The following is a 21586-nucleotide window of genomic DNA, read 5'->3' as shown; positions in this document are numbered from 1 at the left end:
GCTAAAATTTTTCTTTAAAATAAATTATTCTTTAAAATATTAATTAACTTTTAGGAGAATTAATATATATCAGGAGCATATATATATTGTACACATCCATATATGTATGTGCACATATTGAATTTTATAAGATTTTGTGAAAATAACATACTATATAAACATAGGAATAACAAGCTCTTCTATTATTAATCTAGCATTTGTTCTCGCTATTAATATCAAGCGATCGTCACTATTTAGTAACGTTGGCGCAAACTCTCGAGCCGATTAAGGGTATTATAGCTTTCTAGTTGGATCCGTATTACCACGGCTCTTGCTGCATCTGTAGCTTGCTGAAGCTGTAAGAAGCGGGCCTGCACCTGTTAGAAATGATCACCCACCACTTATTTGGCAGTAATTAAAAAGGAACAATAGTGTACATTGTCACAATTACAGCTAATTTTTAATTTATCACACTGAAAAAAAATTTACTAAATTTTAGTAAATATTTGTTTCAATAGTACTAACGAAATATTTACTAAATGTAAACACATATTTATTTGATTTAAGCATAACTTTTTTATTTTGAGTAAACACTTATTTACTGTAAGTACATATTTCGTTAGTACTATTGAGAGAAACAAATATTTATTAAAATTCAGCAAATGTTTTTTCCAGCAGAAAAATGAGACACAAAAACAGAGTTTTTAATTTATATAATTTATATAAGAGTTTTTACTTTATTTAATTTATAATAACATAAAGTAAGTAAATAACATGAAATATCAATCATACAGACTGTAAATCATCCAAATTATATATAAAGGAAGAAATTAATAAAACTATTTATACATTTTCTCGGATTATAATGAGCATAGTTATACTATATTTATTGATTTCGATTATATAATTAATAACAAGTGTCATACATTAAGCATAAGGATAAATGATTAGAGTTACTGCCAAGCAAGTACAAAGAGGGTGGAAAATACTCTCGTGTTACTTGATACCTGCCTCCGAGGACGATTTCCTGCGATTAATGCAAATTATTACTGCCGGCTTTCACTTCAGTTTTCGCACTCTCGGAAAAAGCCGACAAGCAACACGTTGTTAATTTGGCAAGTAAGAAGTCGTCAATACGAGAGAATGGTAGCTTATTAGAAATGAGAGGGTGAGGGGGGGGGGCGACAGGGTAAGGGTGGACAGTACTTTAATTACGGGGAACGCCTTCAAGTGTTCGCGATACCTGATGCTTCGGCTTCGGTGATTAACATCGTCGCCACGAACTTCAACCTCATGGCGGCGGCGATCGAGTATATTTGACCTGCAATTTGTTAAAGGAAATTCCCCTCTGAATTATTAGTGAGATCTAGAAGTCGCACGCTCTTTCTTTCTATCTCTCTTTTTCTCTCTAATCTCTCTCTTTCTCTCTAATCGCTAATCGACATCCGCTCCTCCGTTCTCGTTCAGTCGCATCACCCCGTGGATCAGATAATTTTGATTGAAAAAAAGAAAAATAATAAATACACATCTACGTTAGCTTAAAAGACAGATTTTCGGCCGGCTCACATACATCCTAAGATATACAGGTGTTATCTTAATAGATTAGACGAAAATTTAGTAAAGGATCTCACCTTGCCAGTAATAACTGCCTGGTGCTCCTATGAAAAGTCTCTCGCCATTCTGAAATAGTAGAAAAGTAACCGTCAGCGAATTTTTTCACTAGTTGCGAAGCATGAAGATGTTAAAATCTAATTTATCTCCAGCAACACTTTTGCTCGCATTCATACAATTGTTCTTAATCATTTTCCTTTGTGGAAGACGAAGTATCTCGCAAAACAAAAGAAGTGATAAATAGTACGTGTGATCTTTAGTGCCTCGGGTACACAACCGAGAAATGGACGCACTTATGAAAAAAAAGTCTAATCTTTTTTTTTTAATTTATAAGATAATGCTGATAGATAAGAGAAGGGAGGGCTCGTGCGCGAGTCTGAGATGCGATAAATCAACCGCTCGTATATATGCAAGCCGCACATTTGCTGCACGCGTTTGCACACAGCCGCGTCACGCATGTTAAATCGTACTAGAAACTGCGGTGGCCTTTACGATAGAGACTTCTCGGTACGAAGTGCCATCGCCTCTTGATGCACAATAAGAAAAAACGCTGCGAGACTAGAGAGATCGATGGCATCTTGATCGGATGATAAAATATCGTGAGATACCACGAATACGATACCTATCGATGATTTTCTCATAAATCTATAATGCATTATAAGCTCCGTTACGAAATATCTTCACCATTTCTAATGATACCTAACGTGCACGGCGATTGAAGGTACAGATTTTTTACACGAATCAAATTAAATACAGAAAGAATATAGTTTTGTTGAAACTAAAAATTTAGCTAAATACAAATCTAAAAATATTTTTGTTGACTATCAGTATAATAATTATGCAGAACACTCAAATCAGTTGCTAGAATGTTTTTACACTAAGATAATTATTTTGATGATTCAACGAAATTACTTTCAGATCTGTATCATAATTAAATTTTTTGCTACCTCAACAAAAACCGTTTTTTCCATGTGCGAATCCAATGATATGGCAAGATTTTTTCATCAAATTTCGCGAAATTAGCTTTTGCTTTGATAACATTTTAATTAAAAAATTAATCACAGGATTATGTACAGGGCTGGGCATGTATTTGAAATATTTTTATTTGAAAAACGGTATTAGTAAGACAATGATATTTTGTATTTTGTATTTGTTCGGAGTACATGAAAATGTTTTGTATTTTATATTTCAGTATTAACAAAAGATTATGAAAGTATTTTGTATTTTGTATAATATTTCAAATACTAATATTAAAAATCAACCTTATTATTTGAATTTTTTTTACAAAAAGCTTTCAATCTTCTTTCGATTTTAAATATAAAATACGTAATACTTTTATGCGATCCGCTAAAATAAAAAATACAAAATACGCTTGTATTGCAAATAGTGTGTTTTAAATAAAAATATTTCAAACACATGCCCAGCCCTGATTATGTAATCTTAAGTTATTTTTTATTGAAAACTTACAGAAGTGAAAAATTTGCTATTTTTTAAGGCGAAGGTGTAAAGATCGAGTCGAATTATGAAGATGGACCGACGTAGTAAATGTGATAAGTACCATGCACCAAAGGACATCTGTGTGGTATCGCGTACAGTATGCATTATTTATGACTGCAATATGTAATATGGAAGCAACCGTGCTTTTGTCGTGCAACATCTGTCTTGCGCGTTAAATGTACGCGAACCGCAGTAGTTGGCGGCACAAAGACCTCTCGCGGTACGCGGCACAGCGTGCTCTTTTGCGTTCATACAAAAATTATTCATCATCGCAACAGTATGCAACTGATACGCGACAATGGGAGCGCCAACGTCATGACTTAAACGTTCTCCAAAACATATAACTCACACAACGCTGGCGGTCCCCGAGCGGAGGCGTGGAAAAATCGATGTACTGTTTCAACGTGTCCGCGAATGGTAAGACGTAACGAACGAGCCGCTTCACGGAACGGAAAATGAATGTGGCACAGCCCGTGTAATAAAGCAAGAATTTCATTCGCATTGCCATTGCCCCCGAGTCTACGTCTACATTTATTTTCATTTGTTTCCCGAAACGGGAATATATAACCTCTCAAGGAGGAGGAATTATTAAAGTAACACACTCTGCGCGCGAGAGATAGAGAAACCATCTCGAGAGTTTCACACACAGCACCTCTTGCGATATGAGACCTCTGTTGAATCGGTACGTGAGAACTCGAGTGGCTCTCGAAATTGTTGACGTATACTCGATGCTGTTGACCCTTTTGCGCTCGTCATTCCCATGTAACGCAACGTATCGAAAATACTTGTACAGTTAGCACTTACGAAACGGACATTGTATTCGACAGTTTACTGAATCAAAGTGAAATCACGGAAGTCCGCCCACTCATTGACTTATACGGGAATTTTTTCGTTCATTCAGGGCCACTACTTGCCGAGAACAGATTTCAGAAAAACCTACGAGACGATTAGATGGTACCATACAATGTGAAGAGATAAACAGCTAATTAATTTGTCTTTTTCTTATCGTCAGATCTACAACTATTGCGGCAAGTTCCGTGTATACATATATAACTGTAGAAAAAAGTTGGAGTCCGTTCATAGTCGAGGTCGCGACCCTGTAAACCAGCGTATTCGACTGTGCATTGGCGATGCGTTTTACATTTTACGTATCGTAACGGTGCACTCCCACGCATCCAACTAACGGCGGTGTCGAAGTAATGAAGATTACGGCTCGCATACATATTAATCGACGGTCTACATGAATGATCGCGAAAGAAACTGAATGCGCAAATACGATAAGATCATGCAATATGGATGACAACGGATTAAAAATGGAACAGAAAACGTTGGCTACTTTTGTACGATTATACTTTAAGATCACAACACGTAGTTTGCGTTATCAAACTGAATGCTAATGTCCATTGAATATATTTTAATATTAAAATTATAATTACATGAGAAATGATAATCTTAGATATAGGGGAGATCGGGGCCGATTGTCACAGTTTTTGATTATTGATTTTTAGAAAAAAGTGGATGCCTGATTTTGAAATATTATATACTTTACAATATACCTACATCCTTTAGGTATTAAAAAAAATATTACTCGTGAATTCATCATATATATCATAAAAATAAGTTATTTAATTTTAAATGAAGCTGCGAAAATATGACAATTAACCTTGTGTTCTGAGTTGATTGTCACACGTTCTAGAATTGGCAGTAGCATATTTGTTATGGACAATACATATAAAAAACACAATTTTTATTTTAATATCAGTTCTATATTTTGAGAAATAATAGTAATTATAGTATTAATACAAATAAAATAGTTATTTTAATCATAAAATACGTAATTTGTTTTTGTACCATAGTTTCTATATGAAAAATGAAAAAACATATATCTATATGAAATATAATATATTTGTAAGTATATTCTCTGAAAATGTGTCCTCTAAAGATATTAAAATTAATTGTCACTTAACCTCGTCTCATTTTGGTCAATCTACCCTATATAGCCATTTTTAATAAAAGAGATTGTATTCACAAATTTAGTCAGAATAATGATTACTTAATTATAGCAAAGATCTAAGATATGTCATTTTCTGAATACAGGGATATTACGATTAATAATGCCAAAGACTTGTTAGACAACAAAATAGGTGATTATAAAAATTTACTCACCAACTTCATTTTCTCGAAAATTGCTATAAATAATGTATACAATGCTTGTGGTGCAAACCATTTTACACAACAAATTAATATTATATCAGCTATCTACAGTCAAAAAAAGAGATTTTTCTGCCGTGTCTTGTTTGAGTTATAAGCATTTTGACAACCAGCCCCGGTCTCCCCTAATTGTATCAAATGTAATTGACAAATTTTCAATTAAATTCAAACACCAAGTAGAGTTCATTTTAATAGAATTTTCAGTTTGAATATTAAGACATTCAATTAAAATAATCAAAAAATCGTGCCTAAAGTAAGCAATTAATTTTTAACAGTTAGAATTAATCAAATCTAAATTAATTAAAGAAGACTATTAATTTACAGACAAATTAAATTACTGAAGAAGATCTGGAATGCTCCGTAAATAAATGTCTGGTTTTACAAGAAGACTACTGAACAACAGAAACAGTAGATTCCCTAAAAATCCATTTATCAAGACTTCATACGAATAGCGCCCAGATCAAAGCGTTAACCGTGCGACAATGTCGTTATACACTCTCTTAGGGTGCACCCACGCGCGGTCTCGCTCGCCCACGTGAAGGATCCGCTGCTGCAAGGAAGTAAGATACAATTTCTACAAATCGCACACAGGAAGAGAGACACGCGTTAATGCGAGTAGGGAAAGAAGAGCAACGCGGACGAAATCGTGTAACACGAGATTCCATTTTTACACGGTGACGCACTTTCCCTTGCGACACGCGATATCTCGCAACCGCGGTGAACGTTGCCGGGGGAATTATCGGATTATGGTCGAAGTTATTTTGTGTACAGACAATAAAATCGTATTACTATTTTCTGTAACTCTAGACACACGAGAGAGTTAATGGAGATTGTAGAGAAATGAATCATAATGTTGGAACAAACAGTAATAAATGTATTAGTAGCAATAGTAATAACGAGATAAATTGTAATCATTCCACGATTATCATACCTTTAACCTTTAGACTGCCGGGATTTGAGATATTAAACCGTCCTTTAAAAGTGGCCAAATTTGTGTCTTGTATCATGTATCAACTATATACAAAGTTCATGTCATAGGCCGAGCCGATATATCGGTTTCCCGGCAGGATAAGGTAAAGAAAAAATTTTGGATCATAAAATTTTTTAATAAATATTAATAAGGGGCGCTGAATTTGATGGTAGTGTCAAATTGTAAAAATTTTCACGATCATTAAATTTTTCCATCAAAAAGTGGTTAAATATTTTGATTTTTTAACTCTCCTTTAGAATTACCCAGAGCTAACGACGTGGACGTAGAGAGTATTTATGTAGTTCCTTTTTTCTTTTTTCTCCTTTTTTATTTTTTTCTATTTTTTTCTTACATATGTTTCTTACAGAAAAAAACTGATTTTCCTCCAGAGCCGATATATCAGCTTTCCGGCAGCCTTAAGGTTAAGATATATTTTAACGTTTTTCAACATTAAACTACAGCAAAAAGAATAAATATTTTAGTGTAATTTAAAACAACAGTAAGTAGTTTAGTAAGTAATAAAATAATAATTTAAAATTTAAAAAAATGTCAAACACGCATGAACATAAATGCGATCAGTGATTGATTTATGTCGACTTGTTATGATAAAATAATTAAAAAAAACTTTTCACAATCTTCAATAAAATGATCAAAGGATCTGTCTCTCTTAAAAAGAGGATTCGAGGAGTCGCAGTAGAAAGCGAAAGGATTATCGCTCGGTAGTGAAGGTGCGCGCTTCACGAGAAAAAGAGCAAGTCTAGTTTCGTTTTACTCTGCTTATCATGAGAAACGGCGGCCGTTTATAAGACAATGCAGCCGCGAGGATAAAGAGACGACCTCACTGGCGCGTAGGTGGCCTCCTTGCGGCGTCGCACGATGGAGAACACGGAATACGGTGACAGAACGAAATGTCCGAGCCTTAAATGGCCACCTGAAACTCTCCTGCTGTTTGCCTCTTTGCGATCGCTCGCCCTTTCCCTCAGATTTCTTCCTCCGCAACCGACGCGACGGCGACGGCGACGGCGACGAGACATCGCGCCGGATATGTGTATACGCACGCTTTAAACGTGCGGGCATAATGTCGTCGTAAGGACAGCGAGATCCTCTCCCTTCGGTGGCGTCAATTTTTCGCCTCGTCGGAACGTTCTCAAGTGACGCGATAACGAACGATCCGCCTTCAGCTTTACGCAACGAAGATACTAAAGTGGAAACAGATATACATGAAGAGGTGATTAACACATCGACGGATAGCCACGGATGTCGTTGCTTGGTAGAAAATTCATTTTGCAATGTCACTCTTAAATCATGAGATGCATTATCTCTTCTCCCAACATTGAAAATATAGAAAAAGAAGAGATAATTTGGATAAAATCTTTTTAAATCTATACAGAGAAAAATGTACTAAAATTTAATAAATATTTATATATTTAAATAGTGTCAATCAAATATTTACTTACGTTAAATAAATAAATATTCAATAAAAAAAAATATTGTTAAATCAAACCAATAGTTTTTGTATCTGAATAAATATATCTTTATATTTAATAAATATTTAGTAAATTTAAAAAATATTTAATAAATATTGGCAGTATTCAACTAAATATTTATTAAAATTGACTATATTTTTTTCAGTGTAGTAATTGGATTGTATTTTATTTATTTATTTTAAAATACAATAAAATATATGGACAATAAGAGCATACACAACGCAGAAATTGGTGCGCAAATTTCTATATAATTAATAATTAACAAATAATAATGTCTACATAGGATATAAATGTACAATAATTATCTTATTTGAACGTTTCGGTTTTTCTTCAAACGATCATCAGTAAATCCATAGGTGTCAAATTACGGCTATTCCCAACCAGAAAGTAGGGAAATGCTCATCCTCAGTCTCACATAGAGTTTAAATTCCAACATTATTACGAGATTTTTGTCAAGACACCTATGGATTTGTTGATGATGGTTTGAAGAAAAACCGAAATGTTCAAATAAGATGGTACAGATAATTATTGTACATTTATATCCTATATAGACATTATTTGTTAATTATATAGAAATTTGCGCACCAATTTCCGCGCTGTGTATATGCTCTTATTGTCCATATATTTTATTGTATTTTTTAATTTTGAGAGCCCGATTAATATTTATAATTTAGTATTTTTACTTTTATACATTTAAATTTATTTGTCAGAATTCACAATAAAAAAATTGATTATGTCTTTAAAGTCCAACATTGCTGGCAGAGGAATAGGAATTCTGCGAACGTTAAATCTAAAGTTTATCTTCTAAATTTTCTATATACTAATAAAACCTCGTTCTTAAAGTCCTCACAAATATGTAAGAATTTTTCAAATTTTTATAGTCCGAAATAATATAAAAATCAACATTAAAGTTCAAAGACTCATGTTGAGGATGAAAATTTCACAAAATTTAAATAAGAGGCAATAAACCACTACGCCGGTTGTCAGAGGCGAAAATAATATATTATGAAAAGAATACAAAAAAGACATTTCTCGGTCTTAAATTAGACCATCTTCAGTTCAAGTAAGACGAGATACACACGCAAATTAAATTAAATAATAAAAATTATAAAGCCGCTATTAAATGCAATTCATTCTAATTATTTCGAATCAACACTAATTTAGATCGTGCTGTTAACAGTTTCATCAATGTACAAAATTAATTCTTCGGTAACTAATATTCCACATCTATATCAGAAGGCCTTCGAAAAGCCACATAAAATCCTTCAAAGTACGTAATAATCGGCGAAATGAAACATTGCACACAAGATTTCCAAATTCTGTGTTAACAATATTTCAACCAATAGTACAGGAACTGGATAATTAGGTGTTTCAATTTTGAAAATTACAATTATAATGCCCCTTGAAAATTTCTTCAACCAATAGTACAGGAACTGGATAATTAGATGTTTCAATTTTGAAAGTTACAATTATAATGCCCCTTGAAAATTTTACTTTGCCGCCAATGGAGGACTATATATGCAATCTTTGTATATCGTATATCTATATTTGCGCATATGATTAAACTTCCGGATGCACAGGAGAATAAATATTGCGGTTACAGCCGCAAAAATTCACTTAGCATATAGCGATCAGAGAACGGCCGATATAAATGCAGCAACTCGCAATGTAAATTCCCCGTTCCGGTAGAATTACAGTGTTTGTGGCGTCGTTTGTAACACAACCGCCGATGCAATCGCGAACCGCGTTGGTCCTAATGGATCTCGCGATTGCTTATCAGAATCAAGCGAAAACGCATCCGCTGCATTCCTCCTAGTCGGACCAAACCAGTCCACAAATCCCTCGCCTCTTATACACTCGAGTGTATGAAGCGTAAGAGAACGTTTCTCCTCGCTGAACAAATTAACGTACGAGCAGTCACGCGCGTTACCTGAGATAAGATATTAAATAAGGAACTGCGTTAAGGTGTTGAGAACCAGGATGTACCATGCATGCAACTTGATTAGTAAAATTAACATATTCCATTCGTAATATAATACTCATATCGTGATTGAGGAAATATTTGATTACTCAACACTTCTATATATTTTGCAAAATTTCAGTCCATTGACAGCTTAAAAAATTGTCACGTTGACAAAAAATGCAGCTTTAAAAAACCAATTCTCTAATAAAAAGATAAAATATCATTATAAATGCTATCTTCTAATTTTGCGAAAAAATTAAAAAAAATCACGTTCCTAAAAATATTATTATATAATATTTAATTAATACTAAAACTTTTAAACAATTAAATGAAATAAGATATAGTTTTATCCTGATGTCTTACTCGTGTCAGCTATTAAAATTTGAAACAATTCTGTTACTCAACTGAATGGAACGAGGATCATTTTGGAATCCAAGTGCACGAGTGCAGTGATGAGTTCACCATATTTTGGCGATCTTTTGTTATCTCGCAAATATTATTATAATATTTGTGGGTTGCAGTACGTTGGACCAACGTGGATTCGCATGATCCGTTAAGGGAACAATAGGGGCCCTTCTCATCGGCCAAACAATGTCAAACGTGCGATCGAATCACGTGCACACCATCGCGATCCGATAAGGTACTCCGGCGCGGATACAGCCGGGTGCAATAGCCGTAACTTTTGTGTTCCGGCGCCATCCGTCTCTCGGGCCCTCCCTTGCCAAGCCGGGCCGAACCAAGCCGACCCAAGCACGGAGAACGCAAAGCGAGCCGTTCTGCTCGTCGAACCCGAAGAATGCGTTTTTTGACGTGTCGAGAGGTGAATCGGAGGTCGACCCGGCTGATCTCGGGTCCCGGTCTGTCTTTCGGACCGCGCGACTCATACAAGTGGGAAGACAATGATCGATGCGTTTCTCGTATGGGAAGTAATTAGGATAGTCAGAAAATGATGGATTAAAAAACAAATGTGTCCATGTGTCAGATAATTTTTATCTCTTGGATACTTGAATATCTTTATCAAGTAGACTTTAAAAGCCAAAGTTTATAACATACATCTACATGATTATACATATATATATATATATATTTACAAGATACATATAAATATTTCTGATTATTATCTTCTCACTAACCTCTCCAGCAGAACAAATAAATCTTAGAGTGCCTTCGCTCAGACTGAATTTCGTGTCAATATTGCACCAATATTTGTTATCTTCTCATGATTTCTTCGATTGCTACACGTTAAACAGATTAGCCGGACAGTAGTAAGCAAATACGTGCATTTGTCGTCGTAGTCGGTGTGACACGCAGGGATACTGTAAATGCACGCGTGGAAGGAACGGAAGGGTCTACACGATATACCCCCCATAGAGTAGTGGTCGGTCCCGATGCTTATACACGCGAAAAATTTGCAACCGAGACAATGGGTTGGGCGTCCCGTCTACGAGAAACACGACTGGCACGAGTTGTGTTCTGGCGCCAATCGAAAGGGGTTGGGAATAAACAGGGAATGGAGGAGATGGGAAAGACACGCGGGCGCCCCATTCAAAATTGAAATATAACCGCGCAGCCAAATATGTATAAGGGCCACGGTGAAATTTATATTCTAGTGCACACACGCGCCCATAAGTATGCTGCGCTTAAGTGCACGCCAAACGCAGCCGGGAGATTGCAGCGACGACGACGCCGAGCAAGAAACGAGGCCCTGATGAAGCAAGAAACTGTTGCGAGCGAGACTAACGTGGGATAATGCACGCGCGGATAGACGAGTGATGGACTCGAAAAAATTATAAACTGCATTTTTTTTACAGGCTACAATCGCAAGCATAACGGGTATCTCAATTTACGAGAGTAATTTGACGTTGAAATAAAGCAGCAAAGACTACTGATTATCACACACATATTCTTTCTTGTTAAATTAACCACATTTATCATAAAAAATGATCTTTGTATTATACTTATACATGATAAATGTTCATGATAATTTGTAGTATAAAAAAATTTATAGTAAAATAAGAAATGTAAAGTTTGATAGCAATTGAAATAATCATTAAAGTACATAATTATTCTCCTTCACTACACGGAGAAAATTTTATATTAAATTTTAATACACAATTTTAAATTACATTTTACTATGTCTTGTATTTTCGATGAACTCTCACAACATGATTCCGACTTAACTTTTACTATGGTAATACTAATTTTTATCACATAAATAAAGTAATTATTTTGTTAAGCCATATTCTAACATGAAAACAGTTAATTTTTACTATGGTACACAAACAAAATTTGCTAGGTATATTTAATTTTGTAATAAAAAATTTTTTCTATGAAAAAGTGTAAAAATTACATTATATTATTGTTTTTAAAAAAATAACTATAGCATTTAAACTTATAATTTACATGAAGAACGCAGCTACTACCACATTATAGTAATTTTAAATATAAAATTTTCTTCGTGTAATCATATTAATATCTTTTCGATCAAAATGTCTACTGTAATAAGTGATTAAAATATGATAATTGATTATATATTTATAAAAATAATAATTAATTAAAAAAATAAAAATATATATAGTAAAGTTTTCATGTACATATATGATAAATAATGTTAAATATACTTAATGTTTTACCATCCAAAAAATCGTCCACATAATTATGATCTAATCAATTTCAACAAGTAAATCTAAGATTGCAATCGAATTGCGGAGAAATCGTGCAACATCATCTGATCGATTGATCCACGTCGAATCTAATTCAGAACATTTTCTCCTTGAGAAGTTCGACAAAAGAATACGTTCATACTAAAGAAGCTTGAAGGCTTATATTTCAATTGTCGAATTGCCGGTCGTGTAAGGAGTTGAACAGAAAGCCGGGCCGTATCGATTGATAGCGATCAACTATCGATCGATCTTCTCTAGATCGTTCATCAGATAAGCTGCGGTACCCGAGTAATCCAGGCACGACAGAGGTTGGTACCAGCAGTGGTGATTTAACGCGAAGATCGATGGTCGATTGCATTCTCGATGGCGTCGAGAGGGCCTCTAAATCACGCTCATCGAGATTTAGCATACGCAAGAACTCTTTGCTACCGTTCGAGTTGTCGTACAATGGCATTTGTTTTCCGAAAAGAGAAATGGGCGCATAAACGCGAATAGTACGTATACATTTAATAAAAAATCGTATTTATTAGGATTTAGTAAAAGATTTCTAAAAATAAAAGATTTACGAAAGATTTCACAAAAGTAAATTCTGTCCGTGTTTTTTTTAATAATTTTGGTACAATTAAAAAATGTTTTTAAATAGATTTTAGCATTTCATATACATATATATATGTATATAAAAGATATAGAACATAAGAGTAAAGTTAATGTCTGCAACATCAGGAAGCTTCGTTCTAGAAAATGCACGCAAAAAATGATAGGAGAAAAAAAACGTCGATCTGAAGAAACTATCATCAAGTACACCTAAAATTATCACATCTACGAGTATGCATCCTAGGCAGGTATATGCGATTGGGATTGAACGCGGGCGGACATATTAACATAGAATGCTGAAACAGAGCTAGAAGTCGGGTACGGGTCTGCGACATGCATTAAACATATGCCATATAATAGCCGCGCAATTCTGAATTATACATCCGTAGCGAAGATAGCCGACTTGAGTGTCCGCGGAATTGTTCCACCGCGCTTGCTTCTTTGGCGATAACCAAAGCCGTCTCGATGCGCGATAACGATACTCGGTGCACCGCACGAGGACGAGAGAGTTCTGAGAGTTATGGGATATTTCTTGGCGCGAAAGAGATTAGATCGTAGTTGCTAAGGCTCAGTTTCACAACTCACGGTTCATTCTTAACCGAGATTCAACTTGTTTCTCATCTCTTTCCAATTCTAGAATTGGAAAAAAGAGACAATGAATAAGTTGAACCTCGGTTAAGAGTTAACCGTGAGTTGTGGAACTGGACCTAAGTTATAGACGATTCGAAAAATCGATTGCGGCATGATACAAAGTGTGTCGCAATCGTTTTGTGTCACAACCTTGCGAGTCTTACCTAAAACGATCATAACGTATCTCGTAAAGTAATTTTGCTTTACGATATACATGATCCTTTCATCGACTTTCAAGTATTAAAGCTGAAACTGCAAGTTGATACCCATTTGAATTTCTTTACAAAACTTTCTGTACAAAAACTTTCTGTTCTGAAGCTTCGTAAAAAAGAAAGAGAGATACGGCATTAAATAAAAATATCTTCTCTATAAGAGACCTTCAATTTGTCTCAAATTAGATATATCGCTGATAAAAGATATACATTTTATACGATATTCTGAATGCAAACTTGCGCACCATTTCTGGTACGTGTCTAAATATTCTTGCTACAAAGAGAAAGAATAAAATATGTGATTACAATTTATTTTTTGTATTAAAATTTTTAGATAAAGTAAAAACTATCATTGTATTGAGAGACAGAGAGAGAGAGAGAGACAGATAAAAGCTGCAGTAGCTACCAATTTGTCGATGGCTACTGCCGATATTTATAGTAACACCGTTTAGATGAAGTAGGCACATCAACGCGTGGGGATTGTGCAGGTGTAACAAACATCCTACATGCAGAGGCAGGCCTACCCGGAGATGTATCTCGAAATAAAAAGCGAGCAAAAGGAGCTCGAGACGCCTACGGTCCCTGGCCCATCGGACCCAGCGATCTGCCGGAGAATCGAGCATTGGACAAGACAATCGTACACGAGAGAGAGAGAAAGCTCCCGTTGCATGTGCGGATGCACCACGGCACGAATACGAATGGCCGGAACGACGACCGGAGGTGCGTAAGATAAGAATTCGCATTCCTGGCCATATTCGGCTCCCGCTCGCGTCGCCTCCTAACCCTCTCGAGATGTCGCGACTACCGAGACATGTCACAGTATATTTACATTCGCGCGATGCGCTTTCGGTTGTTAAACTACTAAGTTACGCGTGGATCTTTGCGCAGAATACTGAAACACAAACACATTTGAACCAGCATATGTCGGCTGCTCAAGATAGCTCAGCGAAGTCAAAGGAGTTTCAATTTAGGTCAATATTTTTCTCATTGCGATGGTATCTTATGTAGAAAAAAAAAAGAAACATTCTCCACATATTACAGACGATAAAGTTAAGCATTGTCCACTTACCTTGGATATCGCAGCTCCTAAACCAGCCTGACAAGAACCCTGCCTGTGATAGCCCCAGTACCCTAAAACGGAAACAGACAATTATATCGTCCCATGCTTGATTGTTTCAAACAGAGACATCATATCTCGACAGTATAATTTGAATAAATTGTTTCCTATTGCGTAATCTGTACAGATACATATATAAATCATAGATGATTTTTAAATAATTGATTAAAGGACAAAAATTGAAACAATACATGTAGCAGTTTTTTTCCTATGTTAAAAATTAATCATCCGTCAGCAATGTAGAACTTCCTCGTGAGGACTCGTGAGGACAAAAGCTTTATAAATTACTTGTAATTTAATTTTATATGCCAAACGCGAATTTTTTAAATTTATCAATTATACTATCAATGTTCTACGAATTAAAGACATTTGACATATAAAATTAAAAATAATTTATAAAACTTTTGTAATTGATGCTTGTATGGTCAAGTACCCTAAAATATGTATATAAAATAATAACACAATTACTATTTTACGGTCCTAATTCTTTAATGATCATTCAATAAAATTTAATGCAACTGAACTTTTATGAGCGGTAGTATACAACACGCGTTTTTTGTGAGTGACAGTGCAATGAACATTTGAGAAAGAATAGAAACATGACAAACAAATAATAAAAGAAAGAACAAGACTTATGTACGTGTTTTTTACAGATCTATACCTTAATATAAAAGATAATGAAAGCTAAAGTTTATTTTTATTTATATTTTTTAATTAAAAGATAGATTTACACACTAAAAGATCCTGTAAACATATTAAAAAAAACAGACATGTGCGCGCACGTTCTTGGAATTCCACGTACTTTAGCGACTAGGAAGTGAAGTGGCATCGCAGACCGGCTGCACGCACGAGCAAAAGTAGTGCGTACATACACGCGTCATTAATCCCAGATCGATCTTCCGCCGTGACGCCTTCACGATCCGTTTTCTCCGTTCGAACCGCCGTGACGAGTCGATAGTGTAAGCTGCACGTTTTACAGCAATCATGAACAGCGTAGTTTGGAAAATGGTCATCGAGTCCCTACGCTCGTTAACTAGATAACGCAACAGCACTTTTAGATAGGAACTTTTAGATGGACGGTAATAACAGCAGGTCGGAGAGATCGACGCTGATTCCACCGAAATTCTTTCGATTCGAGACGTAAAAGGGCTCCGCGTGTTCTTGTGTTTTACTATTTATTGTACCGCGTGTTAAAACGAAATCAATTAATTGCTGCACGATAATGCGAAGAACTTTGCTAAAAGGAATTCCATGCTAGACGAAATCTAATGTAGCAACGTGTTAATTATAAGAGCAGAGTGTAAGTTCATTAAATTAAAAGGAAAATGAATTTATTCTAATTAAATACTTTAAAAAGATTTGATTGTTTCTTAAAAACTGAGTATAAATGACAGAAAATTATATCAAATTATATAATTGAGTTATTTCAATAGAAATGCTGGAAATGCAATTATTAGAGCAAAGAGAAATGATATTCAAGCATTTTTGTGATTATTCTCTTGAAGGATAAAATTTTATCATAGCAATATCCACATGTTCGTAACTAATCGCTATCACTAATTGAAAATTATATCTATTGTAATATTTCTATCTATATTTTGTAATATTATTAATTGAAAATCATATCTATTGTGATATCAGCATATGTAATAAATAACAAGAATCAAAAGATAATGGATCAATCCCGTCGCCATAATTACGATATTCTTACGAATAATTATTGTCATTATTATTATCGATGAGGGTAAATCATCGCTAACTCGAAGATAAATCTAGGCAATTAACGCGAGGGCATAAATCTGTGGACATTTCGATCTAACGAGAAACAGTGTTATACGGAAGCTACGAATCATCCGGGACCACTAGAAAGGATTATTTAACTCCTGATGAAACTGATTAATCTACATTAATACGTATCTTAATTAGCTTTGTCCATTTTTACAGCCAGCTCGACACTTCGCAAAGCGAATAGATGCAAGAAATTCGCGGATGCCGGCTGTTAACGGGTCGGTCAGTTCCGTAATTAGTTGCCGATGCTAACTACAAGTAGAAAATTATCGGGCCAGAACTGACTGACAGTTAGGGTCAGTGCCATTCAGACTCGGCTGCTGCGGCGAAGCGCGGCACGTCCGCAAGAAAATGCGTGCGTGCGTGCGTTTGTATGTGTGCGAATATCCGGTGGCTCGACCCGCAGAATCCGACCTTCTTCTACATACGTGCACGTATGTACGTTATGAGTGCAACAGCAGCAGCAACCGAGTCTCTTGACAGTCGATCGGTCACTTTAGACGAGCTGTCAGTCACGCAATTACATCAATCCGGTCGCGGTCGTCTTCGTCGTCGCTGTCGTTGTCGACAACGAAAAAGTAGATATAAAGAGAGCGATCGGCGCCACTCCTCGAACATTGGTGACACGCATGTTGCTTCCGAAACAGTGCCGGAGCTCAACTTACAAGCCGATGAAAGTTTTAAACCACCGACTGTCAAAAAGGATAAAGGTTTCGCAAGAATAATTTCACTTAAAGAGATATCCGCAATCTTAACTAATCCTTTCGATTAGGTAATCTATTTTAGACGAGGGAGTAACCACTAGATGAAATATTGTCCCGCAGATTACATGATTTCATCTGATTGCAAATAATTTTTGTCACCATATATGAAGTAATTTGGTAAAATATACGATTTTATTTAATTAATTTTAATATTATGCAATGATTTCTCGTGGTTGCATATATAATTATCGGATTATACGTAGAGATTTCATATGAATTTTGTAACGATTTCGAGGACTCTGTCCCACGATTACGTTAAGTGGTTACGCCTTCGATTTTAGATAATCTATTTTCTGACAGAAATTACTGATACGAATAGAATTTGCATTTTTCGTTAAATTAAGATGCTCGTACTGGGTTACTTCTTATCGGTTGCTTTCAATTCGTGATGGTGCTAATTGGATCGTTGAAAGTTATTATCGGCGAATCGCAATAATAGTATCATCCATGAAGTAACAACGAATGTGCGTCCGACCGCGATCAGTGGTCGATCTATTTATAATCCGTCTCGTCCTCGAGTTTTGCAAGGGTGCTATTCTCGTCGGTAAGAGGCCACTCTGCTTTCAAACTCGAGTCGACATCAAGTACAAGAAGAGAGAAAGAGAAAAAATTTTTCCCATGTAACACAAGGAAATATTTTTTTTCTCTGATCGAAGAGCCTCAGAATGGCTGCGGTCGATTTGGACGCTCACGCGCTTTAAAGCGCTTGTAATCATCATTCTGTGTGTGTGTGTGTGTCTTTATCGTTCATTAGACATAAAGAATAGAAGTACTGAAAAGCGCTGAAAGCGTTCAAATCAACCGCAGCCATGTGTCATGAAATAATCTTAAATGTATGTAAAGACGAGTATCTTTTTTATGTGCGTTAGACGTTTATTTGCGTTAGACGTTTATTTGCTTTAGACGTAGCCAGACGCTAATTTAATAAACGGAACGGCGGAAGATTTTAAACTAAAGATGATTTTGGCCGTGAATGATTTTGACGATGAAGCGTCTAATAAAGAAATCGGAGCGTTACAGGAGACGAGTCCAAGTTGTATGACTGACCCTTAATCGAGTTACAAGGAATGAATGGAGCTACTGTAATTCTTGTTGAACACACGTGCGTGTGTGCATGCGTCGTCGGTGCATGATTATGTATCTGCAATATGCATTATCGGGTCATTTCTTTTATTCAGAAATGGGGCGACATCGCGATCGTAATGAAAATATGCATTCTTATTCATTTCTACTATTTTTTAATTAAAGTTTACGTCAATTAAAAAATTAGATTTTTTTTATCAATTAAGGTTAATTTCTTTCAATTAAGGAACTAGAATTTTTCACTTCTTTCGATTAACCTTATTTCACTCAAATGTTCGATATAATTTCTTATATTTTATAATACAAATTTCACACAATTAAATATTGCGTGACATTGAAAATTTCTACAGATAATTCAAGGGAAAATCTTTCTCTTCAAAAATCGGATGATTCTTTCTTCCTTCTAATACGAGATGAAGTACATTCAATATATAATTACATATCTAAAAAAATATTCTAATGAAACTGCAATAATGAGAGAGAAGGAATATGCTGTCGCTTGCTAGAGATCGGTAGCTCGATCGTAATTCAAGTAGGATTAAGTGCTAATTGGCCTCGTTAGAACGGTGCCGAGTTAGCGCCTTGGTCCGAGAGGCGCCTTCCAATTATTATTTTCTTTTTTTCCGATGCTTCCCAACCACTCGAGCGAGTGGGCGCCTTTCATCGAGGAATGCACTTACTGTAGTTCTCCATTGCTATCTTCCTTTTGTTAATTGCGCATGTGAAAAATGTTTTCTTCATCCCGACTTGCTCTTTTTATTTCGAGACTATTAAGTGTAGCAATAAAATAAAATATATTTCTTATTAGACAATAATTACGAGAAATAGCCAATAAGAAAGCAATCGCAACTAACGTTACAAAATGAGTTATAAAACGTGAATTCTACTTTATAAAACATTCTTTTTAATTAATATTATGTTATAATAGAAAATATAGATTTAAAATTACATTTCGTTCACTGGTTAGGCAAAAGTCGAGCTTCAAAACAAAATTAAACCGTCGTTTTATAAAATGTAAGCAGAATATGGATAACGCGACACTCGATCTAATTTCCGCATAATTGCATTTCATGAAAATTATTCAAGAAATCTGCTTATAATCTCGACTGCGTAATTATTCTTCTTAACTTGTCGGAATTGCCAATATCGTATAAGAAATAGGAAATAAAAAACGGTTTAAATATATTTGCGTTTTCGAAATTTTTTTGTCTTGAACATACTTTATATTTCAAAGCGCAATAACTTTTATATTTTAAAAAGAATTATTTTATTATTAAAACAATTCTTTCTCATGTGTACATAGTCGTGCTAACAAATTCTATTAACTAAAAAAAATATTTTAGATATTAATAAAAGTTAAATAGTTTCACAAGTACTTTACAACCATAAAAAATTCTTTTATATTAAATTAAAAAAATATTTTTTTAATTATAATTATAAAGTACTCTTAAAATCATTCAACTTTTATTTAAAATATTTTTTTCTTTCTCTCATAGTTTCAATGATATTCATTCTAAAAAAAAATCGTCTTTTTTCAAGGAAGGTTTTCATTCTTTCAACGTGCGATTTAGCACGTATAAAAAAACGTATCTCTTATACGTTTTTATCTAAATTTTAAAATATCCTAAGCTTATTAAAATCGGAGAGGTTGAATTGGTTGTGTTCCTTTCTAAGAAGAATTGATTCATTTCATAGCTAAAATAAAAAGCAGCATAAAATGTGTACTCATTTTATTGAATTAACCAATTATAATAGAAAAATAAGCATAATCAAAACTATTAAGAATGTCCATCTCTTGACTTTACAAATTACTTCAGATTTCAAATTCTTGCAGCACGTAGAATCTCGATGTTATTGCTTTCAAATCAGTCTTCACAGTTCGACATTTAAATAAAATTAAAACAAGCTCTTTTGTTTACATTTTAGAGAAAAGAACTAGTTTTAAATATCAAGATTTAAAAAATTTATTTAATGAAAACAGTGCTGATATTCATTGAGATTTTGTATGCTGTAAGAATTTGAAGCTAGACTGTTTCAAGGTGAAGGCAAAAGGTGAACATTTTTAATAATAATAATAATTATTTTTATTTTTTAATTTAATGAAACAAGTACACATTTTCATTATTCTTATTATATTTATGAAATAAATATATTTTTCTTGAAAATAGAATGTATGGAACGATTATGTAATATTTAATATTTATTTTTAAAAAATGTTCTAGAAACTGTTTATTGTGGAAACTTTTTCATCACTTGCGAGTGATTTATTACGGCGATCTTACAAAGAAAATTACAGATGAAAGTTACCGATAGCCCCACTGTCGCCTCTGCTTGTTCAGTGGACAACCATATGGTCAGACAAACAGACAGCAAAACGATGCGATGAACGTTTGATTCCAGAAAAGGCGATTATGAGTGACTCGATGTGACTTTGACGAGCATTAAAGCAACGTCGACACGACGTTATAAACTCCGGGTGAGATCTAACGCCTCACTAAAAAGGTTCTACGATTCTCGAGAAAAGCGGCACCAAGCGGTTCGTTCACTCGTCTCGACTTCTACAAATTGTTTAATTGCGCGGTCATTGCGGAATTTCTGGACGATGAGCTCACATTATTGTTGCCGTCGTCATCGAGGCTGCGGGTTCGCTTCCGTACTTTTGTGTTCCGCGAAGATTTTGCTTCGGCGAATTCTAGTAATATTTATTTGGAAAGTCGCTAGAATACGCACCCAGCCAGCACATAATATTCTTGCACTGCTCTATAAATCTTCCTACGCGAATGATTTTAAATAAATATTCTAATATTATTATAAGAATATGAATCTTCTCTGTAATTCAACTTCGAATATTCTTAATTGGATAATATTGTATACGTTTTATGAAATATTTACCGAACGTGACTTTTCGAATATTCGGAAGCCTTGTATACTGGAATATTAAAAAAATAATGGTTACCACTAAATGACGTGATATCGAGACACGAACAAACGCGAACGGCAAACGGGCACTGGATGGG

At 34.8% G+C, this 21586-nt stretch overlaps 1 protein-coding gene across 2 annotated transcripts in view; it reads right to left on the bottom strand.

The window, feature by feature from the left end:
• if (integrin subunit alpha inflated) overlaps positions 1-21586 on the bottom strand; it is a 92177-nt gene that overhangs the window by 6848 nt on the left and 63743 nt on the right. Inside the window, exons 5-7 of one of the 2 annotated variants that reach the window (XM_018514462.1) lie at positions 14887-14948; positions 1611-1659; positions 1223-1300 (exon numbers count right to left, since the gene is read on the bottom strand). In XM_018514462.1, coding sequence (XP_018369964.1) covers positions 1223-1300; positions 1611-1659; positions 14887-14948 — 189 coding nt within the window. The remainder of the gene's footprint in view (positions 1-1222; positions 1301-1610; positions 1660-14886; positions 14949-21586) is intronic. The other variant, XM_018514463.1, reaches the window with a different exon arrangement.

This window comes from Trachymyrmex cornetzi, unplaced genomic scaffold (assembly GCF_001594075.2).
Source record: "Trachymyrmex cornetzi isolate Tcor2-1 unplaced genomic scaffold, Tcor1.1 scaffold509, whole genome shotgun sequence".
NCBI classification, from domain to species: domain Eukaryota; kingdom Metazoa; phylum Arthropoda; class Insecta; order Hymenoptera; family Formicidae; genus Trachymyrmex; species Trachymyrmex cornetzi.
This window is presented reverse-complemented; position numbering and strand designations above follow the sequence as displayed.